At 41.8% G+C, this 23094-nt stretch overlaps 1 protein-coding gene across 5 annotated transcripts in view; it reads left to right on the forward strand.

The window, feature by feature from the left end:
• LOC124789839 (serine/threonine-protein kinase tousled-like 2) overlaps positions 1-23094 on the forward strand; it is a 576094-nt gene that overhangs the window by 230753 nt on the left and 322247 nt on the right. For 2 of the 5 annotated variants that reach the window (XM_047257336.1, XM_047257337.1), the window contains exons 3-4: positions 11723-11824; positions 22710-22838. The exons of 1 other annotated variant lie outside the window; for it this stretch is intronic. In XM_047257336.1, coding sequence (XP_047113292.1) covers positions 11723-11824; positions 22710-22838 — 231 coding nt within the window. The remainder of the gene's footprint in view (positions 1-11722; positions 11825-22709; positions 22839-23094) is intronic. 2 more of the 5 variants (XM_047257338.1, XM_047257339.1) reach the window with 2 other exon arrangements.

Here is a 23094-nt window from a genome sequence, read left to right on the forward strand (position 1 = left end):
CTCGTCAGTATGAGACTCTTACGAGACAGGACTGACAGAGGAAACAGAAGGTTCAAAGAACAGCACTTTTCGTCACAGATTCATTTAGTAAGTGCAAAAGCGCTTATTAGAAACCATCCAACATATTGCTTGCTCCTCCGTCTATCTCGCAAAAAGTCGATGAACTCATTATGAGAGAAATTTGGCCCTAACAAGTATCGTTCTTCACGCGCACGACTTGATTGAGGGGAGCAGACAGAACAGGAAATTGGGTAACAGACATAGGTACACTAAGTATTGTCTGCACTTAGAGTAAGGAGGGTTGTTGGAGTATATTGTTGGTGTACGGTGATTATATTCGAAGGACTACGAACTCATTAATAGGACAGGGCTACACTAGGGTAGTAAGTGTTACTTTAAGAGAAATGATCATGCTGTTCCTTTTATTTCTTAGTGAAGCATAGGAGAGCTACAGACCTTTCGCTTGTGCCCTATACTTGCCATTACTCGTGCTTTCCTTCTCAGCGATTTAGTACGTACATGATTCTCTCTCTCTCTCTCTCTCTCTCTCTCTCTCTCTCTCTCTCTCTCTCTCTCCCCCTTCCACCCCCGCCCTTTCCTCGCTCCACCGCCCCAGTCGAACATAGGTTTGGTGACATCACTTTGTCCTATCCTCGCAACATTATCAAAACGTCATCCTTTCGTTCTCGCTAGAATGCCAATTCGTAAGCTAGTGCTTCCAGAGGGCTTCATTTATTGGGAGATGTGACCATCTCGCACCAACGGAACAACGACATTATTCATGTCTAAAATCTCCTGTGTAATTGTTTGATTGCCGGCCGCGATGGCTGTGCGGTTCTAGGCGCTCCAGTCCGGAGTCGCGCTGCTGCTACAGTAGCAGGTTCGAATCCTGCTTCGGGCATGGGTGTGTGTGATGTCCTTAGGTTAGTTAGGTTTAAGTAGTTCTAAGTTCTATGGGACTGATAACCACAGCAGTTGAGTCCCATAGTGCTCAGAGCCATTTGAACCAATTGTTTGGTTACCTTCTATATTTCTTAAGCGTATGGAAAAGTGGTTTTAGCATTTGTTAGGAAGAGAGCAGGGTTCGAATTCTTGACTGGGACACAAACTTTATGTCTAGCACTTTCCTAACTGACCTCCTTTCTACTGCTCAGCATATTCGCTATCGAGATTGATCGTAGTTCTGTGATGCCTGTTCGTCCTTTGTTAGACTTGTGTTCAGTTATTTCACTGGCACATTTGATGGCGTTAGCAAGACAAAGACTGGACTCTTCCCAAAATCATGTGTTAGCTCTTAGCATTACAGCCTCCTCTGGGACGTTCGTTCTTTTTTAATTGATATTTGCAAGGTTGATCTGGAGGCTTGCTGCATGTAGTTCCGTGGTAAGTTTTTGAATTGTGGATGTCATGTAAAGTATGTTAATTAAGCGAAGAAGCTCTTTTGATTAATAAAACTTTTTGTGGTTGTTTTGAGAAACTATTTTGTGCCTCTTCCGTTACGTCCAAAGGTCTTATTCATGACGTCGTCCTATACTCATCGGGGAGAAACGCGAGTTACATGAGCAGACAGTGGGCTCTGCTAAATACCTACAAAGAGTCTACCTGATGAGAAACTATGAAAAATTCTTGTACTCCACGTCAAAAGGAGTATTCAGTCGTAAATAGATACAGAGATAGGGTTGAGGTTAATCATTAAATAATTATAAAAAGCTAATTTTTCTGTCTGGTAAAGCGCAAATCATTTCCTTCGGATGTTTGACGCAATTTCTGTTCTTTCCTGTCTTAGAGTTTTAACTGTGGGTGCCTCCTTTCATGGTATGCACCACCTAAGTAATCACACTACGTTGTATCTGGTTCATAAATCTCGAACGGCAGTCGCATGTTACAGAGTCATATCGCTCTAATTGTGATAACATTCGCTTTCAGGAAGATCGATATTTGCTTTATGTTTGGACTCCAAACGTCCATATCATAACTTTGTTTCGGTAGCTCATTTCCTGCTGTAACACGAATGTCAACACAGTAATTTCCTTTTCCCGGTATCACACAGAAATGAACGATCGCGGTTTCTGGTACTAGTTGTAAAACGCTTTAACAACAATGTTTAGCTGCTGTAAACCATCGGATTCTGAGAAACGTGTGCAGAGGATGCATGCATCGTGCATCGGATTCTACTTAAGCGGTGGAGTGTGTGTGTGTGTGTGTGTGTGTGTGTGTGTGTGTGTGTGTGTGTGTGTGTGTGTGTGTGTGTGTGTGTGTGTGTGAGAGAGAGAGAGAGAGAGAGAGAGAGAGAGAGAGAGAGAGAGAGAGAGAGAGAGAGAGAGAGGGGGGGGGGGGGCGGAAGGATTGTATGTTCTGCCATATCGCGATTCACGGTGTTCGCGGAGCCTTCAGCATTGGAAACGAGTACTCTGATACTTCTTGAAGACGACAATGAGCATCCTTGCAAAAGAGTTGCATGAAGAAGTTTTGGTCTTGGCAATATAGAATAGGCAGCATCATACTCATACAAAGCTTCATATCATTAATTGAAAATTATATGCCTAAACGCAATTTTTTTACATCTTTATTTTACTTGACGTATAGTTTTTGCAGTTACACAGAAGTTTCTACACTGGAGCACCAAAGAAACTGGTATAGGCATGCGTATTTAAATACACAGATATGTAAACAGGCAGAATACGACGCTACGATCGGCAACGCCTATATAAGACAAGTGTCTGGCGCAGTTGTTACTTCGGTTACTGCTGCTACACTGGTAGTTTATCAAGATTTAAGTGAGTTTGACCATGGTGTTACAGTTTGCGCACGAGCAATGGTATGCAGCATCTCCGAGGTAGCGATGAAGTGGGATTTTCCCATGCGAGCATTTCACAAGTGTACCGTGAATATCAGGAATCCGTTAAAACATTAAATCTCTGACGTCGCTGCGGCCGGAAAAATATCTTGCAAGGAAAGGACAAATGACGACTGAAGAGAATCGTTTAACGTAACAGAAGTGCAACCCTTCCGCAAATCGCTGCAGATTTCGACGCTGGGCCATCAACAAGTGTCAGCGTGCAAACCATTCAACCTAACAACATCGTCATGGGCCTCCAGAACCGAAAGCCCACTCGTGTACTGAGCTACACAAAGCTTTACGCCTCGCCTGGGCCCGTCGACACTGATATTGGACTGTTGGTGACTGTGAAACATGTTGCCTGGTCGGACGAGTCTCGTTTCAAATTGCATCAAGCGCATGGAAGCGTACGGGTATCGACACACCTCATGAATCCATGGACGCTGCATGTCAGCAGGGGACTGTTCAAACTATTGGAGGCTCCGTAATGGTGCCGGGCGAGTGTACTTGGAGTGATATGGGACCCTTGACATGCTAGGTACGACTCTGATTAGTGACACGTTCATGAGCAACCTGTTGATCACCTGCATCCATTCATATCCATTGTGAATTTCGACGGACTTGATCAATTCCAGCAGGACAGTGCAACACCCCACACGTCCAAAATTGCTACAGAGTGGCTCCAGGAACACTCTTCTGAGTTTAAACACTTCCGCTGGCCACCAAACTCGCCTGACATGAACATTATTGAGCACTTCTGGGATGCCTTACAAAGTGGTGTTGCAGAGGTCTTCTTCACCCCCTCGCACTCTTACGGATTTATGGACAGCTCTGCTGGATGCATGGTGTCAGTTCCCTCCAGTTTACTTCAGACATTAGTCGAGTCCATGCCACGTCGTGTTGCAGCACTTCTGCGTGCTCGCGGGAGCCCTACATGATAGTAGGCAGGTGTACCAGTTTCTTTGGCTCTTCAGTGCATAAGGAAATGGAAGTGTCAGATTGTGGCAACCAATCGAGAGCACTCGGAATCGCTTGGTGTGGATTCCTCAAATCACCGTCAAATGCTCGCAGTGGGCACTCTTTAACAATGTATTCTATTGTTTGCTCTTCTGCCTGCTCCGCAATCGCAGTCAACAGATGAACGGAAGCCCCACTTCTTCAAGGCGCAACCACACCTTCATTGACCCGTCCTGATGCTGTTCCGCATCGACCAGGTTTGACGCTGTACTTGGAATCCCTCAACATTCTTTATTTGGTAATGAATCAGGCGAGCGTTGCCGGCTCGATCTACGATCCAGCGTTGACGCCACTTGGATGTCACGTCGAAAGAACTGATATTTTCTGATTCTGTCCAGGGGGTTTACGTGATTTCGGACGTGTTGTTGATGGATCTTATAGCACATCATACAAGTGGCAGTTCTTATGAGATCTTATAAAGTATATTTATCTTAGCCGCTTTCTTCCTTGGGTCTTGTGGATCAATGTTAGCTAGGAATGGTAATCACTGAATGAGGGTAGATGTAGAAGTCCCAATGATAATCCTCATGGCTTCATTAAGCTGCATGTCAACCTTCGTTGTGTCGGTGCTGTGTTCCCATACAGGTGCGCAATATTCACCTACAGAATACATAAGAACGATTGCAGCATAGCGTGTTGGCGTCCGCACCGCAATTGCTTCCAGCAGTCTTGTAAAGTAGATTCACTCGGGAGCCAGGCTTCTTAGATAACTTGATGCACTGTTGTTTGAATGCCAAGGACAGATTCGGTGATTCCTAGATGTATTGCGTTGGAGCTTCGCGGTAGTTTGATCCCGTCGTAAGTCACATGTAGCTTCCTTTGAGCGTCTTAATTATTTGGATGGAACGTAGCAACCTCAGTCTAATTCGGGTTAGGATGAAGTCTCCATTTACGGCAGCAATCACTCAGTTTCGCCATAGCACTTGTCACCTCGTTCTCAGAGTGCATAAGATCGTTACTCTGGAAGGCTAATGGTAGACCTTTTGCTTATAAGATTTTCGTGGAGTCAGTCTCGGGCATTTCGTTGGTGTACGTGTTAAACAGTATGGGGGCCAGAACTGATCCATGAAGTAGAACAGTCCTCAATCTGCTACCTTGTCCTTTAAGGAACACGTTAAAATGCCTGCCAGAGAGCATGTTGTTTCTCAGAAACGCCATCTTTTGACGTGGAATGACTTCAGTAATCCTTGACATCAATCCCTTTGTTCATACAGTGCCATAAGATGCCGTATGATCCACAAAAACTGCAGCTGGTTTGAGACGTCTTTGAAATCCAGCTTCTACTAGAGTTGTCAACGTTAAGACCTTGTCGCAGCAGCTCCGACATTTCCTGAAGCTATCTCGTTCGACGAGGATGATTTGGTCAATGGCTTATTGAATGTGATTTAGGATAAGCCTTTGCAATAGCGTAAAGGTCATGCTGAGCAGCGAAACTGGTAAGTAGTGAGAAGCATCGGTTCCGTCTTTGCGTGGCTTCGGGATGGCAATTGCCTTAGCCCTGTTTGAAAAACTAGTAATTTTCCTGTTTTCAAGAGTCCCATTGAAACATTCAGTGAGCCACAATTTTGTTTTACATCCGATTAAGAAACAATGGTTATATGCCATCAAAACAAATTCCTTTAATTACCTGTAATGTATTCAAGACTACATCAAGTTCCTCAACGCAGAAGTCCTATGAGTAGACTGCATGTGATTATAGATAGGGTGTTTTATGTAAAATTAATTTCTGTAGTTCGTGTGTGTACCTTGTCTCTTTTACTTTCCGAAATATTCATTTGTCTGGCTGCAACAGAAGTGGCATTCACGTGTCGTGCTTGACAACCTTAGGACTGTACCAGATTTTCTTATAATGTTCCAGTCTTTCTGACTAGAATCATTAGAACAAAGCCGTTTTTCGTTGCGACGGGATCTTCTCATGAAATTTCAATCACCAGTTTACCCTTCGATTGTGAAAACATTCTGTTGGCACCCACCTACATAAGGAGAATGATCATCACGATAAAATAAGAGAAATCAGGTCTCGCACTGAAAAATTTAAGTGCTCGTTATTCCCGCGTGCCGTTAGAGACTGGAACGATAGAGAGACAGCTTGAAGGTGGTTCATTGAACCCTCTGCCAGGCACCTCATTGTGAATAGCAGAGTCATCACGTTGACGTAGATGTGTAAAGTTGAGTTATACTACTTTTCTCTTCTGTTCTTACTGGGAGCTCCCAAGAGATAATCAGCTGTTGTCATTCTGAGATTCCTAATATTTAACATATAACCCATCTTATTCTGGAGACCATCTGAGGACGTACTCCTTCCAGAACCGCGTGAAATCAATTTCCTGACATTAACTTTAATTGCACCCAGAAATCGTTCATAATTGGGTGGAGTTGGGGGACGGATCCACTTAAAGGTACTATCAAGACCTTCCCGGTTCGCAATTTGAAAAGTCCATAGACTTTTAGGAACGGACGTGACTAATGGAATATCAGTACAATAATGAAATATGACTGGCGTTTTCTAGATGTGTGAGAAACACATGATATTCTTTCGTTGCGTCATGTTATTTCTAGAGTTACATAAGATGCACAAATCAGAAGACTAATGTTTTTGCCACTTACAAGATTCAAACGTTCGTGGATCTGTAGCGTTCTACTCAAGCTGGAGACTGAACGTTTCCATCCATTCATTTAGAATAGCTTCATGGCTGTTTCTTCCTGATGTCCCGAGACATGACTATTGCTGCTGAAATCACCAGCATACACAGCTGGGTGACTGAAGGACCTGACAGGTGATTTGTGAATATTTACAACAATGATGCCGGCAACCTTTATAGCCAAAACAGACATCTGCTGTTCTGTCTTGGTAAGTTACTTTATTATCAGCTAGACTGGATCTGACACACGTTTCAATGCTGTATTGTTCATTATTTATGGCCCCCAACCATAACGTATCCGAATATACTTCTTTTCTGTAATAATCTGTGTCATCCTTGATATGAGTCTTCTGTGTCGCTATAAAATTTACAGCATTCTGAAGTACCAGACGTGAGAGATATCAACTCTCAGCAGAGGAAACCAATTCAGTATTCAAGTGACATATCCGAGGGTTGTTACCAACGTGAACTGGTGAGTGTTCCGTGTTTGTTTGGTCCATAGACAAGATTTTCTTTACAAAAATCCCGGACTAAAATAACAAAGGAGCTCTAGAGATTGTTAATTATATAACGCCTATAACCTAGTAATATGGGAAGTGCGATACAGTGCAAAACGTAAAAAGTTTTGTATCATGGCTCTGTGCATTAACCTCACGTCTGTGATTTGTCCAGAAACGAAATGAAAGTGAGCTGGCTAATCTGTCGCACTCTTCTACGGGAAAGTGCGCATGAATAGTGCGTCGCTGGTGAGGATTTCACGCAAGTTTCTTGATCTCAGACACTTCTGCGGCGAGCAGAAGCTCACAACCCTCTGTGGTATTGCACGTAAGTGTACTTGCTCGTCCTTTCGCAGGAGCTCTTCAATTCTTTACTAGCAGTTTCCACAGAGGATATTGTGGGGCATTAAGTTCCTCATGTGCAGCCCTCACTACCTCGAGAGGGAATATGGGGTTTATTGCGAGCCGTTTTCAACCAAACTGCGGGAAATCTTTCTCCAGTGCTCTCAGCACTTCACTTTAAGTGGTCTCATTTGCTGACTCGTATTCGGGAGAGTTGTAAACGATCTAAGGGCCTTTGGTAAACATACATGAGTTGTGACCGTATCCCGTCGATTGTTTTCAGTATGGAATCCGCACGTTAATGGGTATAGGCAAGAACGGTATGCCGAAACTGGTGATTATCGAGGAAACAGAGACATCTGTGCACCTTTTCGTGATAAAGGAACCGTACGTAGGAAATTGAAACCCGGAAGATAAGCAGAAACAGGTGTCATTTGAATATTCTGTTACCTTTAAATAATCGTTACAACTGCACAGGTAAGAGTACCATCGTCGACTTCCAGCAATAGAAAATTGAGAGAGAAATGGCTGCTCTTTGGTACGGAAATTTTAGCATGTAAACAAGAAATTAGGTAATACATGTATGTGCTAAAAGTTTTCTGATTCTTATTAACTCGTTTCTCTTAAAGCCGTACCCTATTCACCACTTCAGATTACTTATTAAAAATGGAAAGACTTGTCGACGAAGTGCAGTCGTCCGTTAATCTGTGAACCTTGTTAATTATCTTGTATGTGTTACATCATAGTTCCCTAATTTACTTACATTGGTTGTTCGCTCTGTCTGTTAAAGTCTTCATAATTACTCTAAAATTCACACTTACGTGCGTGGCATAGGGTTCATCGAACCACTTTCACTATTTCTCTACCGTTCCACTCTGACAGCGCGCGGCAAACAATGAAGGTTTCTCAATACGTTGGTGGGTGTCAAAAAAATATTTTTGCATTCGCAAGGGAATGTTGGAGATGGAAATTTCGTGAAAACATGCGTCGCAACGTAAAACGTCCTTGCTTTAATAATTGCCATTGTAACTCGCGTGTCATATCCGTGACACACATTCCTCAATCTCGCAGTAATACAAAAAGAGAGTCCCTTCTTCGAACTTTTTCAGTGTCCTCCGCCAATCCTATCTGGTAGTGATCCCATACTCCACAGTAATATTATAGCAGAGGACGCACAAGCATAGTGTAGGCAGTCTCTTTAGCGAATTTTTTGCAATTTCTAAGTGTTCTGCCACTTTGTAAAACGCAATCTTTGATTCACCTTCCCCCCCAACATTATCTATGTGATCGTTCCAATGTAAGATGCTTATAATTTTTATACCTAGGTATTCAGTTCAGTTGACAACTTTTAGATTTCTGTGATTTATCGTGTAACCGAAATCTGACGCATTCCCTTCGGTATTCATGTGGGTGACCTCACATTTTTCATTGTTTAGGGTGAGTTTACACTTTTCGCATCACACACATACCTTGTCTAAATTATTTTGCAAATGTTTTTTATCGTCTATGACCTTCTGTCACTGCCGGCCGAAGTGGCCGTGCGGTTCTGGCGCTGCAGTCTGGAACCGCGAGACCGCTACGGTCGCAGGTTCGAATCCTGCCTCGGGCATGGATGTGTGTGATGTCCTTAGGTTAGTTAGGTTTAACTAGTTGGCTCTGAGCACTATGGGACTTAACATCTGTGGTCATCAGTCCCCTAGAACTTAGAACTACTTAAACCGAACTAACCTAAGGACATCACACACATCCATGCCCGAGGCAGGATTCGAACCTGCGACCGTAGCAGTCGCGCGGTTCCGGACTGAGCGCCTAGAACCGCTAGACCACCGCGGCCGGCCGTTTAACTAGTTCCAAGTTCTAGGGGACTAATGACCTCAGAAGTTGAGTCCCATAGTGCTCAGAGCCATTTGAACCTTCCGTCACTTACTACTTTCTGACAGGAAATCACGAATCCAGTGGCACAACTGAGACGATACTCCCAGACAAGCAGTTTTATTAGAAATCGCTTTTGAGTAACGCTGTCGAAAGCTTTCTAGAAATAAGGAATGTTCGGCATCCCCTTCCTATAGCACAAATTCCTTCACTTTGATTATTGTGCCAGATTTCGAGACAGAATTTCGTTGTGGAGAGTATCAAAAACATCTCGCATTTAAGTTCGCGTTAAATTTCGAGGTTCTATGAAACTTCACCAACCGTGTGGATTTTCCGTTCTTTTAAATTAGGCATGCTTTTTTTCGTTGCTTCAGCAACAGTGTTCTGACCTGTTTTGTGTACCATAGCTGATCGGTTCATCTCTTCTAATTTATTTGGTATAAACTCTCCATTGCTGTCACACTATTTCTTTGAATGTAAGCCAAGTCTTGTCTACGCTTACTTAGTTCAGAAGGAATGTAGGCTGTCTCTTAGGAAAAAGTCAAGCGAATTTTTATCTGCTTTTTTAGATATGCATTTTGCATTTATTTTTATTGGATTTGGATGTTGCGGTATCCACTCTGGGTACCACAGCCTAGTAGTCACTAATCTCTGCACCTGTCATGATGCTTCCTAATTACTGGGGATTATTTGTTGCTAAAAGGTCAAGCGTGTTTGCCGGCCCTAGTGGCCGAGCGGTTCTAGGCGCTACAGTCTGGAGCCGCGAGACCGCTACGGTCGCAGGTTCGAATCCTGCCTCGGGCATGGATGTGTGATGTCCTTAGGTTAGTTAGGTTTAAGTAGTTCTAAGCTCTAGGGGACTGATGACCCTGAGTCCCATAGTGCTCAGAGCCATTTGAACCAACCATCAAGCGTGTTTTCACAAACATGTATAATTCGAGTGGGCTCCTGAACCAGTTGTTCAAAATAATTTTCGGAAAAAGCATTTGTAAGATTTCGAGCGATGTTTTATGCCTATCACCGACTATAAACGTAAATATCACCAACACATCGGGGATAGATGAAGTCACCACCATATATAATTGTATGAGTGGAGCACCTATTTGTCACGACTCACTCTTTTTTGATCTGTTTAGCGACTGCATTTCATGAGTCGGGAGGTGGGTAAAAGGAACAAGTAATCAATGTAGTCCTGTTGTCAAGTATAATCTTTACCCAGACTAACTTACAGGAAACTATGTACTTAAATTTCGTTACAAGATAACTACTTCTAACTGCAACAAACAAACACAACGCCGCCACCACCACCACCACCACCACCACCACCGCCGCCACCACCACCTCCACCACCACCACCACCACCTCCTCCTCCTCCACCACCAAATGTGTTTAGTCTATCCTTTATGAAAGGCGCAGGTCAGTTTCGAATGAACTTATCTCCGGCTTTGGACAGTTTACAGTACCTATAACGACTTAGGCTTCAGTGGTATCTATTAGCGCCCAGAGCTCTGATTCTTTCCCAACACAGGTACTACAGTTTTCTACTCTATGGTTCCTAGATCAGTTCTTGTCCTTTGTTTGACCTGCAGCCTATGACACTGAAACCCTTTTTGTTCTTTCCCGAATAATTGATTTTAAGAGAGTGGAGAACTGGTTCACGAATTCTTCCAGGAATTCAGCTCTGACAGGTAATTATCGTATCCACTTTAGTGAAACTGTGAAATACGTTATACTAAAGCTCGACCTAGGGCCAGTCGAAAAGAATACCCCCTTTAAGCTGAAGCTACATATAGAGCAAAGGTGGCAATTACATCCCCGCGTCATGTTCCTCATCTCAGAAGGCATAAATTGTTATTTTCTAATGATTCGCAGTGTAATTTGTTTATCCGTTTTCTCCTTAATTGTGATACTCCCTTCAGGTCGTAGAGTACCATACATTCGATGTCTCAGTTTTTCATTCATCTACCCTGATTCACAGACACAAAATAAAGTACACTCTGCTTCTTAAGCAATTAGAATATGTTTCATAAATTACAACAGCTGGGTTCCATTACTTGATTTCTCGTCACAACCACGGGGCCGCTGTCGCGTCTACATAATTTCCGGTTACTGTCGTGGGGTTCGTCTCTGGTAAAACCTGAATACATCGTTAGCCGACCTTGAGAGCTTCTAAATTCGGTAACTGATTCTTGCGAAATCCCGCCCGGGAAGCTGTATGGCCGTGGAGTGGCACGACCGTTTGATATGCGTGGAGGCGCTGCAACCTACTTTCTTCTTCCGACTCGCCAGGCGCAGTGAATGGTGCGGAGCGCCTAGTTCTTGCGGTGGATGTCGTTGACAGCTACACACTTTATTTAAAATACTAGCTGCGTCATTTGTATGGTATTTTCAGCGCGCGTCGCTTATTTGTATGTATTTTTGACTAACCATTTAGCACTAGTACAAGTTGACTAACACCATATCTTGCTGTGGCCATGATCATGTTAGTAATTGGTAATGTGTATGTGTGGTAGGGATGTCTGCGGCAGAAATTGCGTTACAAACGACGATCGGACAGAGGAGACCGTCCGAGCTAAGCCCTCAACCGCCTGCCCCTGTTGCTTACGAAGCGGGAGGTAAGTGTACCATCGAATCTGACGATCGCCACACATTGGTGTTCGAAATGTTCGAAACCACGAAGGTATGTTTTCTTTCAAGATTGTTTATTTGTTAGACGACGTGGAAGTCGGGGCCGCATGCGCACAGAAGAGCGCTCTTGTCCCCATTTTTGCCGTTCTAGTCGACGTAATTGAGAAGCGTTTCGAACTCTGTACTCGGGTGTCGCCGCTTAGCGTGTCTCCTCGACTTTCGTGCACTGGCGGTGTTTCATGCTATTTCGTTGGCGGTTGAAGAGCTACAAGAGATGTTGTACATCAGTAGTGTTCAGTCCGCCAATGCTTCCATTACGCAGTCTGCTCCAACGCTGTGATTTCCGCAGACGACCATGAAACTCCCGCTGTGGCGTACCGTGTAGTTAAAGTTGTCGCTGAAACGTACCACCGTATACAGATGAATAACTTTATGCAAGGCAGGGAAGAGGCTGGTGGTTCGATCGTATCAGATTTTTCTTCTTTTGTACTCAAGGATGGAGCATGAATTCGGATTCATTGTCATACCCGTTGGCTGCGCTACACAGTTTCAAATTCTCACCTAAAATCGGACGACTGAACTCTGCAGTGAACATCTGTGAGGTAACAAGAATGTTTCTACCGCATCCTGCAGTTTCAGATCCCAATACATTAACATATGCAGTCGGAAGTGTTACGTTTGCCTTTCTTAGCACTGGATCTTTTACTGTTTGTCTCTTAGAATTAGAATACATCAGTAATGTTACAGATCAAATTCCGATAAAGTCTCTGAAGGTATTGAAAGCTTTTCACACGTACGACTTGACTATATACAATATTTCAAATTTCTCCGTGTCACAAAATATTTTCCGAAGCGCTATATTCCGGCTGTACGCTGTATGCCGAGGTAGCATACACGACCCAAATGAAGCTGAAGAAATCAACGATGTGCCGTAATGAATTCATTAAAGAAAATGTTTAAAAAGACAACTAGCCACATCAAAGCATTTTCCTGAAATACGTAAGGTACTTGGAGCGTTTTACAATCAGACGTACTAGGTAGACAAACTGCGTCAGTTCTTTGAATGTTCAGCTTCCCGCGTCAATTGGCTATCAAAGCACAGATGCTCGTGGAGCTTGTGTTAACTGTGAAGTGTTATTATCAAGAAATATTTCTTTGGAAAGAGAACAGTGGCATGGCACTCTGCGGTATAATTTTCGCCAAGTCCGACAGTGGAACATTCCTTCAAGAAAAATTAACCCAGATTTTATAGCACCTAAATCGCTCTAAAATATTCAAACGCTTGTGTGGATTAGGAGGGGGAACTTCAGTTTTGTTGTTGGTCCTCATTAAGATCGTCCTTCCTGAGGCGAATGGTGGTGTAGTGCGGAAACTACAGGATGACGACTTGAGTGTGACGCAGGTCCAGATAGACGAATTATTGGCAGTCTTATAAACTAGGAGAGAGGTACTGGCGGAGGAAGTAAACCTGTGAGGGTGGCTGAGTTATACAGAGTATTACCCTCTAAAGGCAACGTTCCGGGTTAGTGCCCTGGTCCGGCACATCGTTTTAATCCGTCAGGAAGTTACAAGCAGCGCACGCTCCGCTACAGAGTGAAAAATTATTTCCAGATAATTTTACCTGTACGCATGTACAGTTCATGTAAATCTATATTAAAATGTAGGTCTGCTTTAACAGCTGTTCAGAGATGGAAATGGACCGCCGAAGGCAATTCTTCTTCTTCTTCTTCTTCTTCTTCTTCTTCTTTTCACTTTGGCCTTGGGGACCATATTAATTCTCTACATTCCTCCACCAATCTCTTCTGTTCCGGGATTTCGTGACGTATTTTCCTTTCCCCCAATGTGGTCCGCGGCATTCCACGGATCCTGAGAATGGTACTCGCTGTAGTCTTTAGTCTTCCATCCTAGTCAGGTATATTGTCCACATTAGTCTTCCTCCTTCATCCTTCGGCCAACATCAGCTTGTAAGTACAGCTGTGCCAGTTCCTAGTTTTTTGGTATCCTCTAGTCCAGTAAGGGGGACCAAATTTTTTCCGTTACACCTTTCTCACTAAGATCGGCAGGTTTGTTCATCTGTTTCCAGACCCATATAGAGAGCTATCGGGAGAATTACACTCTGTTACAGTCTGATTTTAAAACTTCTTGAAACTGCTCTACTGCACAGCACATTCTGTAAAGCAAAGTATGTGTTATTTCCTGCTGCTATTCTTGCCTTACAAGGCAATACTAAAAGAAAATTGAAAGGGGGCGTATTTCACTGTGTTGTTATGTGAATCACATTATAAATTTGAATAGACGTTTCAGTACTTATTTCTGAGATTTTCGAAGTAAATCACAAACTTGTAACGTGTGTTTGTGTGTGTGTGTGTGTGGGGGGGGGGGGGGGGGGGGGTCAAAATCATCCGTCCAAGACCATGCAGTTTTTACATTCTCATGAAAGGGCTCGATTGTAGAGATCCAAACGTTTTTCCTTAAGTTAGATCCAGTATTTGGTTTCAAATTCGGAAACCTTCTCCTGCAGTGACATTTGTTTCGAAAGAATGAAACAAATAGGGGTATGTTGAAAGTCTCTCATTTTACCACTTGTAATATACACCATTCAGTTGATTATGAATCAAGGTACATGCATAAAGAAATTACATTAGTAACTCAATTTCGAAGCCGTTACTTTTTCTTGAAGTGGGGCGTTCTTGCAACGGACGCTCCACAGGTTAGAGTATACGGTTCGTATTTAGGATAAACACGTTCGGGGCTTCTGCCGACGTTCCGCACTTTTCCTAATTATTCTATAGCATGCTGTCAGCACCTCGTCTTTGTCATCTCGATACATTTGTTAATAAAGGAAATGATTTTCCTGTATTAGTCCGCGATCATTGCGAAAATTTTGTGAATAAAACCATCTAGGTTGCTATTAGAATTTTCTTTATATATTACGCTGATTCGACTACTGCCATCATCGATAATTTGCAGTGAAGATTAGAGCAACATAAAAAGCGACAAACGCCTGTGGGATGTGACCGGTAATTAGTAAAATAATTTATGAAGCCGTCGAAAACCTCTGTCGTATGTCCATACTGCTAGAAATAATGTGAAACATTTAGATACGTACAAAACATGTATTCAGTACAGTGTAGTCGTCAGGATATGGGACAGTCTGAGCAGCAATCTCCTTTCTCACAGGAGGGTAGTTGTCTATACAGTCTGTTGCGTTTTCTTGTAATACATATTAGTTCTCGTGGAGGGGTGAACAACGATTAGTTTCTAGCGTTGCAACTCACCTTATTCATTCCGACCCGTAACTGTGAAAACATTGACGTAAAAATAGCTTTAACGCTAATGGCGAAATCGTTACGTTTTCGTTGTGCAACTCTCGAATATGATTATTACCTTTTTGACTACAGTTTATCTTATCAAGACTTCCACATAATTGCGGAAAAGCTCTCTACAGACACACTACGAGAATGCATGACAAACATTGTCAGCGCTGATATTTGCAAGCCACCATATTTTGACCATACCCTGATAGCCGGCCGTGGTGGCCGAGCGGTTCTAAGCGCTACAGTCTGGAACCGCGCGACCGCTACGGTCTCAGGTTCGAATCCTGCCTCGGGCATGGATATGTGTGATGTCCTTAGGTTAGTTAGGTTTAAGTAGCTCTAAGTTCTAGGGGACTGATGACCTGGATGTTTGTCCCATAGTGCTCAGAGCCATTTGAACCATACCCTGATAGCGTGTGCGGTTCCTTGTCGGGTTGTCGGGGCGTACATTGTCAGAGCAAAACACCGCATATCTTTCTCAATTTGCTAGAAAAACCTTAATAATGTCTTACGTGCCATAAGACGTGCCAGTTCACTTAATTTAAGACATTGAGCAGAGAGTACCCAATATTTACTTAAAAAACTCCGTGTGTTTCCTGGACCATATTAAGGCTTTGCACTCATTTCTTCGTAAATGGTGTGTTCGAATAAAAGTATCATGCAGATCAAAATTAACATAATTGTAACAAGAGCTGTAATTGTTAGAAATCTCTTTCAGATTTATATTTCCACATGTGATACGATCAAAAATTGTTGCCGAGATCGTGGCTTAATCTTGAGGTTGTCATTATTTTAATTTGGGAGCAGAAGTCCGTTGCTGCATTTAGAGTATGCGAACTGTGCTGAGCTGAAGCGTGGCTGTTGCTGTGAGCGACAATGAACTGGGTCAAATCCTGCGTCGCGCAATCCTGTCACAGGAGCTCGCCTGTCTCCTCGCGTTGCTGAACACGGTTGGGCTGTTCGTGATGCAGGTTTCGTAGCGCTTAGTACTAGATACCAGGCACTGTCTTTATTGCTGCAGTTCGTATTGCTGTTTAGCTTTGTCGGGTGGAAGGAAAGCTAGAAACTGAAGGGTGAAAGTAAAACCGTAAGGCATAGTAAGCTGGTAAATCGCGTAGAATTTCATTCTCCTATACCGAAAAGCACTTTTCGTTTTTAGAACTGAGAATGGTTCCACTTAAGAGTAACTTTTTGTATAGGTTACTTTAACAAGTGCGTTTAACGTGTGGAGTCGTGCTTATGTTGCCAAGGCCAGCAAGATGGAGAAAGAAGTGGGCAAAACCCAGTGGTTGCACATAAAAAAGCTCACGAAACACCAAGGAGTCAGAGTTTAGAACCTACTGTCATCACCCCATGAGACGCTGTGAATGATTTCGGATTTAATCCAAGATATGAGTACAAATAATTTTACAGTGCCGTTAATTCTTTCCATTCCTTGCGACATATCGCTCACGAAAATTTCTTAACCACCACTGTCCGAATAGGCCACCGCTTGGTCAAGTGTTGTTAGACTACTTGGGGACTTTTCCTACATCGAATATTGCGAATACTGAGAGGGGTATTTAAATGGTCAAATTCAGGAACTATGTTTATAGAAAAAAAACTCTTTAATGACCAAATCTTCTTCTTCCATTTCAAGGCGTGGGCATTGGCCCATTCCAAAACCAAAAAAAATTATCAAAATTGTTTTCTTCATCTCTTACTGGCCGTCAATATTCTATTTCCAGTTCGTTTGGAATGAAGTGCTTGCCATGGCAGGCGTCCGCATGACATCCTTTTGATGTGGTCATGCGATTTTCTGTAGTGTCTAATTTCTTCTGTCGTGTCTACGGCTAGTTACTGTCTTATATCTTAATTCCGCACTCAGTCTCGTAGCATTACACTTAGAAGTGGCCTCATAAATCTCAGCTCTGCTGCTTAATTTCTTCGTTCATTTCTCTTTCTTAGGGCCCAGGTTTCAGTACGATACCTAAGAGCATGCTTAGCAAACACGTGTACTTAGTGTTTTCTCCTTCCCATAATTGTACTGTGTATTCTGAACCACATCTGAACTAATTCTGTACATTGATATCTCTGTCCTGAAGTATTTAAAAGATTTTACCTGTTTGCTTACTTTATTATTTATCATTATTTTTGATTTATTTACACGCACGACCATTTGATAGTTTTGTAAAGCGTTATTGAATTCAGACACACATTTTTGTAAAGCCCTTTCGGTGTCTGTTAAGAGAACTTGGGCTTTTAGAAATAAAATTGTCACTAAATTGGTTCCATCCCAGGTCCATCTGCACAGGGTTTCTAAAATTCCATTCTTCTATAACTTTGTTGATATTAAATATCAAAAAGGATCGGTGAGAGACCACACCCCTAGTTTACAGTCAATAACTCTTCGTTTATAATACTTTTAGTATTACCATATAATCTAATGACGTTCAACAAATTATGGATACATTGTAGTCAGTGATCAATTACATAATTACATTGTACCTACCTCATTGTAAGCCTTCTCATACTGTAGGAAGAACAGAAACAGTGGCTTGTTGAATTCTCTTTTCTGTCAGTTGTTTTAAAACAAATGCATCTGCACATGACCTACCTTTAAAAAATCCGCATTGCTCCTCTCGTAAATATGTTTCTGCTATTGACTGAAGTTTCCTTTTAATGCCAGATGGAATAGACTTTACAAGCATCCTTCAAAATGGACCGTGCCTTGCAATTTGAGCATCCTTTTTTTTAACCCTTTTCTTGTGTATCCTTAAAATTCTTGCTACCTTCCATTCGTCAGGGATTTTTCCGAAGCAATAAATATCATTCAACAACTGCACAATAACTTTTTCCATTTAACACTGGTGCATTTTATAAGTTCCAGATTTATTCCATCTGTACATTTAGCCATTCTGTTCCTGACCTCCTTTAAACTACTTTTCAAGTCTGTCATCGTGATTGTATCGTAATCTCCAACACTCAAAGTATTGTTATAGTAGGGCTCATCTTCCTTCCTGCTTGTAATACAGCAACTATATCTTTCATGGTATTCTGTCTGTGCTTTGTTATTGATTTCACTACGAAAATTTTGAATACTTCGAATCCAAACTTTTGAGTGCTAGTTAAATCATATTCTAGTTATTTAGCAGTACTTACCCAGCTATCTCTATTTGGTTGTCTAGCTCATCCACTTTCGTATTTATTGTTACCAAAAAGAGGAGCTAAGTAGTAAGTACCAATGCAGCAGTTTCTGTCTGTTCAATCGTACACATCCTTATCTGTGCCCGCTTAATGCTATTAATTCCCAGAAATATGTTTACTGAACCTGGAAAACTTTAGTTTCTCCACTGAACGTGAAGTTGTTGCCGTCGAATGCGTTTCGAAAAACCGGCAGGAAACAGTTACATCATTAATGTAAAGGAAACGATACACACAGCATAACACTTTATTGAAATAGATTTATAACATCCTACTGCTCTATGTAGATAGGCAAACACTTTATCTGAGTACGGCATGTTGCTGTAAGGATAACACAGTTTCGATTGAACCAGTTGACAGGCACAGAGGTGGTTTTTGAAGATAAATAGCTATTTCGAAGTTCCTTTCGTTTCCAAATTAAAAGTAATTTGTGGTTGAAATGAATGCGCATATTACATGCCCCAAGATTAGGCTTTTGTTATGAATCGAAAAACCTTCGTTCTTAACTAAATGGATCCCACTCTAGCAACATTCTAAACAACTCAACGAGTTCAGTAGAACAGTGTATCTTCCACAAGCAAATACGCCATATTTAAAATTAGTTTTTCTGAAGACGGAATGTCGAATGAGCAATGTTGCATCGGTCCAGCTGGCACACACGTCTCTCTCTCTCTCTCTCTCTCTCTCTCTCTCACACACACACACACACACACACACACACACACACACTGTGGACTGTTCTGAAGACAATATAAGTTGTATGTTAAATGTCGAGTGCTGCGTTTCAAAATGTTACTGAAGGAAAAGCTTTTTTGAGACTAACAGTTGTGTGTTGAATCCCCTCAGTGAGGTCGGCAGAGGAGCAGTTGTTCTCCAGTTCTCATCGGTGGAATACTGTAAATCGCGAAAATGCAGTGCCGTTTGACACCAACTCCGTACAATAATGTTTTGTGTTGTTTCTGCCATAAAGACCCTCGTTCGAATCTCTCTAGTAACATACATATCTTTTACTTCTATTTAAATTCCATGTTTGTTAACAATAAACATTAATATCAACAAGACCACCTCCGTAGCCGAACGGTTGGCTTTGCTGCCTTCGGTGCGAAAGGTGACGGTTTCGACTTCTGGAACCACCCCGTATTTTGCAGAGGTAGTTAGGTCTGGGACGTGATACACACTGCCTCGTGAGGCCAAATTAGGAGCTGCTTGATTAAAGAAACAGCGGCATCATCACAACTCGTCTACTGGTAATAACAAATGGAGAGATTAACGACGTGTTGATCACACATGTCCCGCGATCTTGTAGGCAGCAGTTGGCGATTGGGAACACGCGTGATACCAAATCAGTGAATGATGTTTTAACGTTTTATTTATTAACAAATAGAAGTGTTAACAAATAATGATTCTTAATTATTTAATGGATGTAATAACTAAAGTATGAAAATCTAGTCCACAATAAATTAAAATTTGGTACAAAAATGCGAAACGTCAAATAGAAAATAAAATACTTAAAATACTTCTTATATATAGAGATTGAACGATATTGGTGATGCACACGTCCTTTTAATTTAACAAAAGCATATTTGACGTGCCTGTATGAAACTTTGTTTTCGGTAATTAAATATAAAATGTTATTTTCGCTGAAAATTACGATCCAGGTTTGTTAATTAATATTCCTATTTGTTACTAAATATGGAGTTAAAATGAAAGTAAACAAACATGCTACTAGAAAGATTCGAACCAACCACTTTACGATTGCAATTGTTCAACGCTGTGCTTTCACTCATCACGGAATATGTTAGTAAACCAATAATGTTTTATGCTTAACAGCGTTCGGAAATATTCTGATCTTCAAAGGCAGTTTCTTGAGTTTTTTGAGAATTTTGTAGTACTGCGTTACGAAACAGACGACGTGCACAGATCTTCCGATCTTAAAGTTCGATGAAAATGGAAGAGGACCTGTTCGTAAGGTCCGCTTGTGAAATTAACAGTCACTAGGCCTAATAACTGGCCAATTTTATTTTATTATGATAAGCACCTCTCTTCTAACCTGGATGTCCCGTGGCGTATGTTTCGTAACAATCATCTCAGATTTTTCATCGGAGGTTAATCTAAAGAGAGGAAGAGATCAGCAAATCAAATAAGAAACATTGAGAGCTATTTCAAAGCCGTGGTTGTGCATAATACATTTTGGTATTCGTATGATACTTTCTGGTACTCCATCTCATGTAAGTTTTTGCTTTTTATGGTGGTAAAGGTTAATTTACGGTACTCTTGACGTGCACCGTTTTCTTTTCGAAGTTATCGTTAAGACACAAAAAGTGGAAGTTGTAAATTCGAATACAGCTAATGTGAAGGAGAACTCCAGTGGATTATACTCTGGAGAAACAAAGTCATTATATTTACGGCTTCTATCATTCAATCCATCGGGAAGTTTTACAGAGATGGTGGACTCTGTTGACGTTGTTAGGTTGTAAATAAGTATAATTATCTTCAGGTATTGAGCGCATTACAATTCACATGGAAAGTACAATTTGTCTAGAAGTCCGAACGGGAACTTCCGAACTCTGATCAGAGTAATTTGACAGAAGCCATTCGGAGGAGGAGAATCGTCAGACACCAAGAATTGTCAGTGTTAAAAGTGGATTTTGTACGGTTTTTCCATCTATGTCGCCACTATTATAGTAGGTACGTACCTAGCCACCAGCAAGGTTGAACCACCTGAAGATGTCGGACAGTTGCTCCGAAGAAATATTGTGGAGTTTGTACAAGGTGATCCGGCGGCAAACCCGTGAAGACTATTTACAACACATCTGCCGGGAAAGCTTGAAGAGTCACATACATGTTGTTGTTAAAGTAGACAAAAAGACGTTAACGAGAAATCAAAAGGAAAACGCGTTTGAACTTTACAGTTGTGAAAAAGGAGCACAACAAAAAAGAAACCCGTCAGAGAATGTTAGAAATTGCCAAAGAATGATTATTATCTGCAATCTGTAAAATTGGACATTCAACTTCGTAAACTTAAGAAAGAAAGAAAAAAAAAACGAAGAAACATGTTGGTCCACATTGTTACTTTCGTGTACCGTGAGTGGTGGTGGTGGTGGTGGTGGTGGTGGTGGTGATAACCCGAAAGGTGGTGATAAATAAATATGTGATACAGATTTTACCGTAATAATTTCAGTTTCGAAAAAATATTGATTGGCCTCTGCTCAGATACATAGTTTTATCAGTGATGTTCGGTCTGTCTTATGCTATATACGTAAGGCCAACGACCACATCATATTTATAGGAGCAAAATTAGTCCCAATAACAATACTATTAGAATCAGCTCTTTCGTAGGTCAAGATGAATTCGATAGTCTCGTGAGAACTATGATCCAAGGGCCGCTGATCAGCCTTTCACATGAGGTGCTTATGCTGTTCCAGCAGTTGTGTGCAGCCTTCCCCAAAGCTGATATATGGATCTGCAACGACACTAGTATGTATTGTACAAGAACAACTGCCGCCACATCCCAAGAAAAACGGAAAAGTAAAATCTTTACGGTAGCTAGTTCAGTTACAATGACCCAAAAAACACGCGAGTGACAATGTCCCCATAATCATTGCGCCCCTTTTCGCTCAATTTCTTATTTCCCTATTTCATCTTGCTGTCAGACACAAGAAACAAACTTCCATGATTTTTTTGTGAAGCTAATTTGAGTTACAACATTAAGTTGCCGTATTACTCTGTCTAAATCTGATCAGAGTCTGGTTGTTTTTGTCGCCTTCGTCATCGTTGTTGTTTTGATCGCTGTTGTATAGTCTCTTTTTGGTGGTGGTCGTCGTTCTATTTTGTTGTTGTTTTATGGTGATCGTCATTGTTTTGTTGTTGAAGTATTTGTGGTGGTGGTGGTGGTGGTCGTCGTCGTCTGATGATGATGGTCTTCTCTTCCTTCGTCACCAGCCATGCCCGGATGTATTTATTTTTTCATTCGTATAGTTCAAAATAGTATCTATAGTGTTAGCAAAACGTTATTCTACAGTGCGTCTTCGGTTCGAAATCACAAGGTTCTAGGATTTATTGAAAATTTCGCAGATTGAACGTAAAATAGATAATTGAGCACTGAAGTGTAAAGTGTTTCCTCCTAAAACTTCCCCAGTTTGAACGTACTGACGCATTTCGCTGCCTTTGTGCGTTTTAATCTGTATCAAGATAATAGAGCCTATCCTTGTGCACTGAGTCCCAACATTCACATTCCCAGAAATGGCCGATTATCTGAAAAGACTGGGAGGCAAGAGATGAACTATGTAAAAGAATGTGGTTATTGGTCCGCTGTTATCTGCGTTAACGACAAACTGTAATACTGGCGTTTCTTATCTTTCTTTCTTTGCAGTAACTGCCGTCCTCGGGGCGAAAATCAACGACGTCCACACGTCGCTATCCAACCTGGGATTCAACCGCAGCAGCACACTGGAAAACATTTCGCCTAAAACATCGAGAGGGGCGGCCCGGTTATATCGCGGTAGGCGTCGTGAACACGTGGACCTCAAAGTCCCGCTACACGTAGACCTAACACTGCCTGCCGATTTTCCTCCTACACGAAGCTCCTACCATTACTGAGCTTCTCATTGCGTGACACATTTTTATATTTAAAATTTTAATTTCTTCTATTCTTGAATAATTAGAAGCAAATAGAAAATATTATTTGCTTTTCCCGTAATTCTTCCTGCTGCACTTTGATTTTTGCGTAGGTGTTGAGTCTCTTCTGTAGGTCTCGT

Source organism: Schistocerca piceifrons, chromosome 3, assembly GCF_021461385.2.
Source record: "Schistocerca piceifrons isolate TAMUIC-IGC-003096 chromosome 3, iqSchPice1.1, whole genome shotgun sequence".
In the NCBI taxonomy this organism is placed as follows: domain Eukaryota; kingdom Metazoa; phylum Arthropoda; class Insecta; order Orthoptera; family Acrididae; genus Schistocerca; species Schistocerca piceifrons.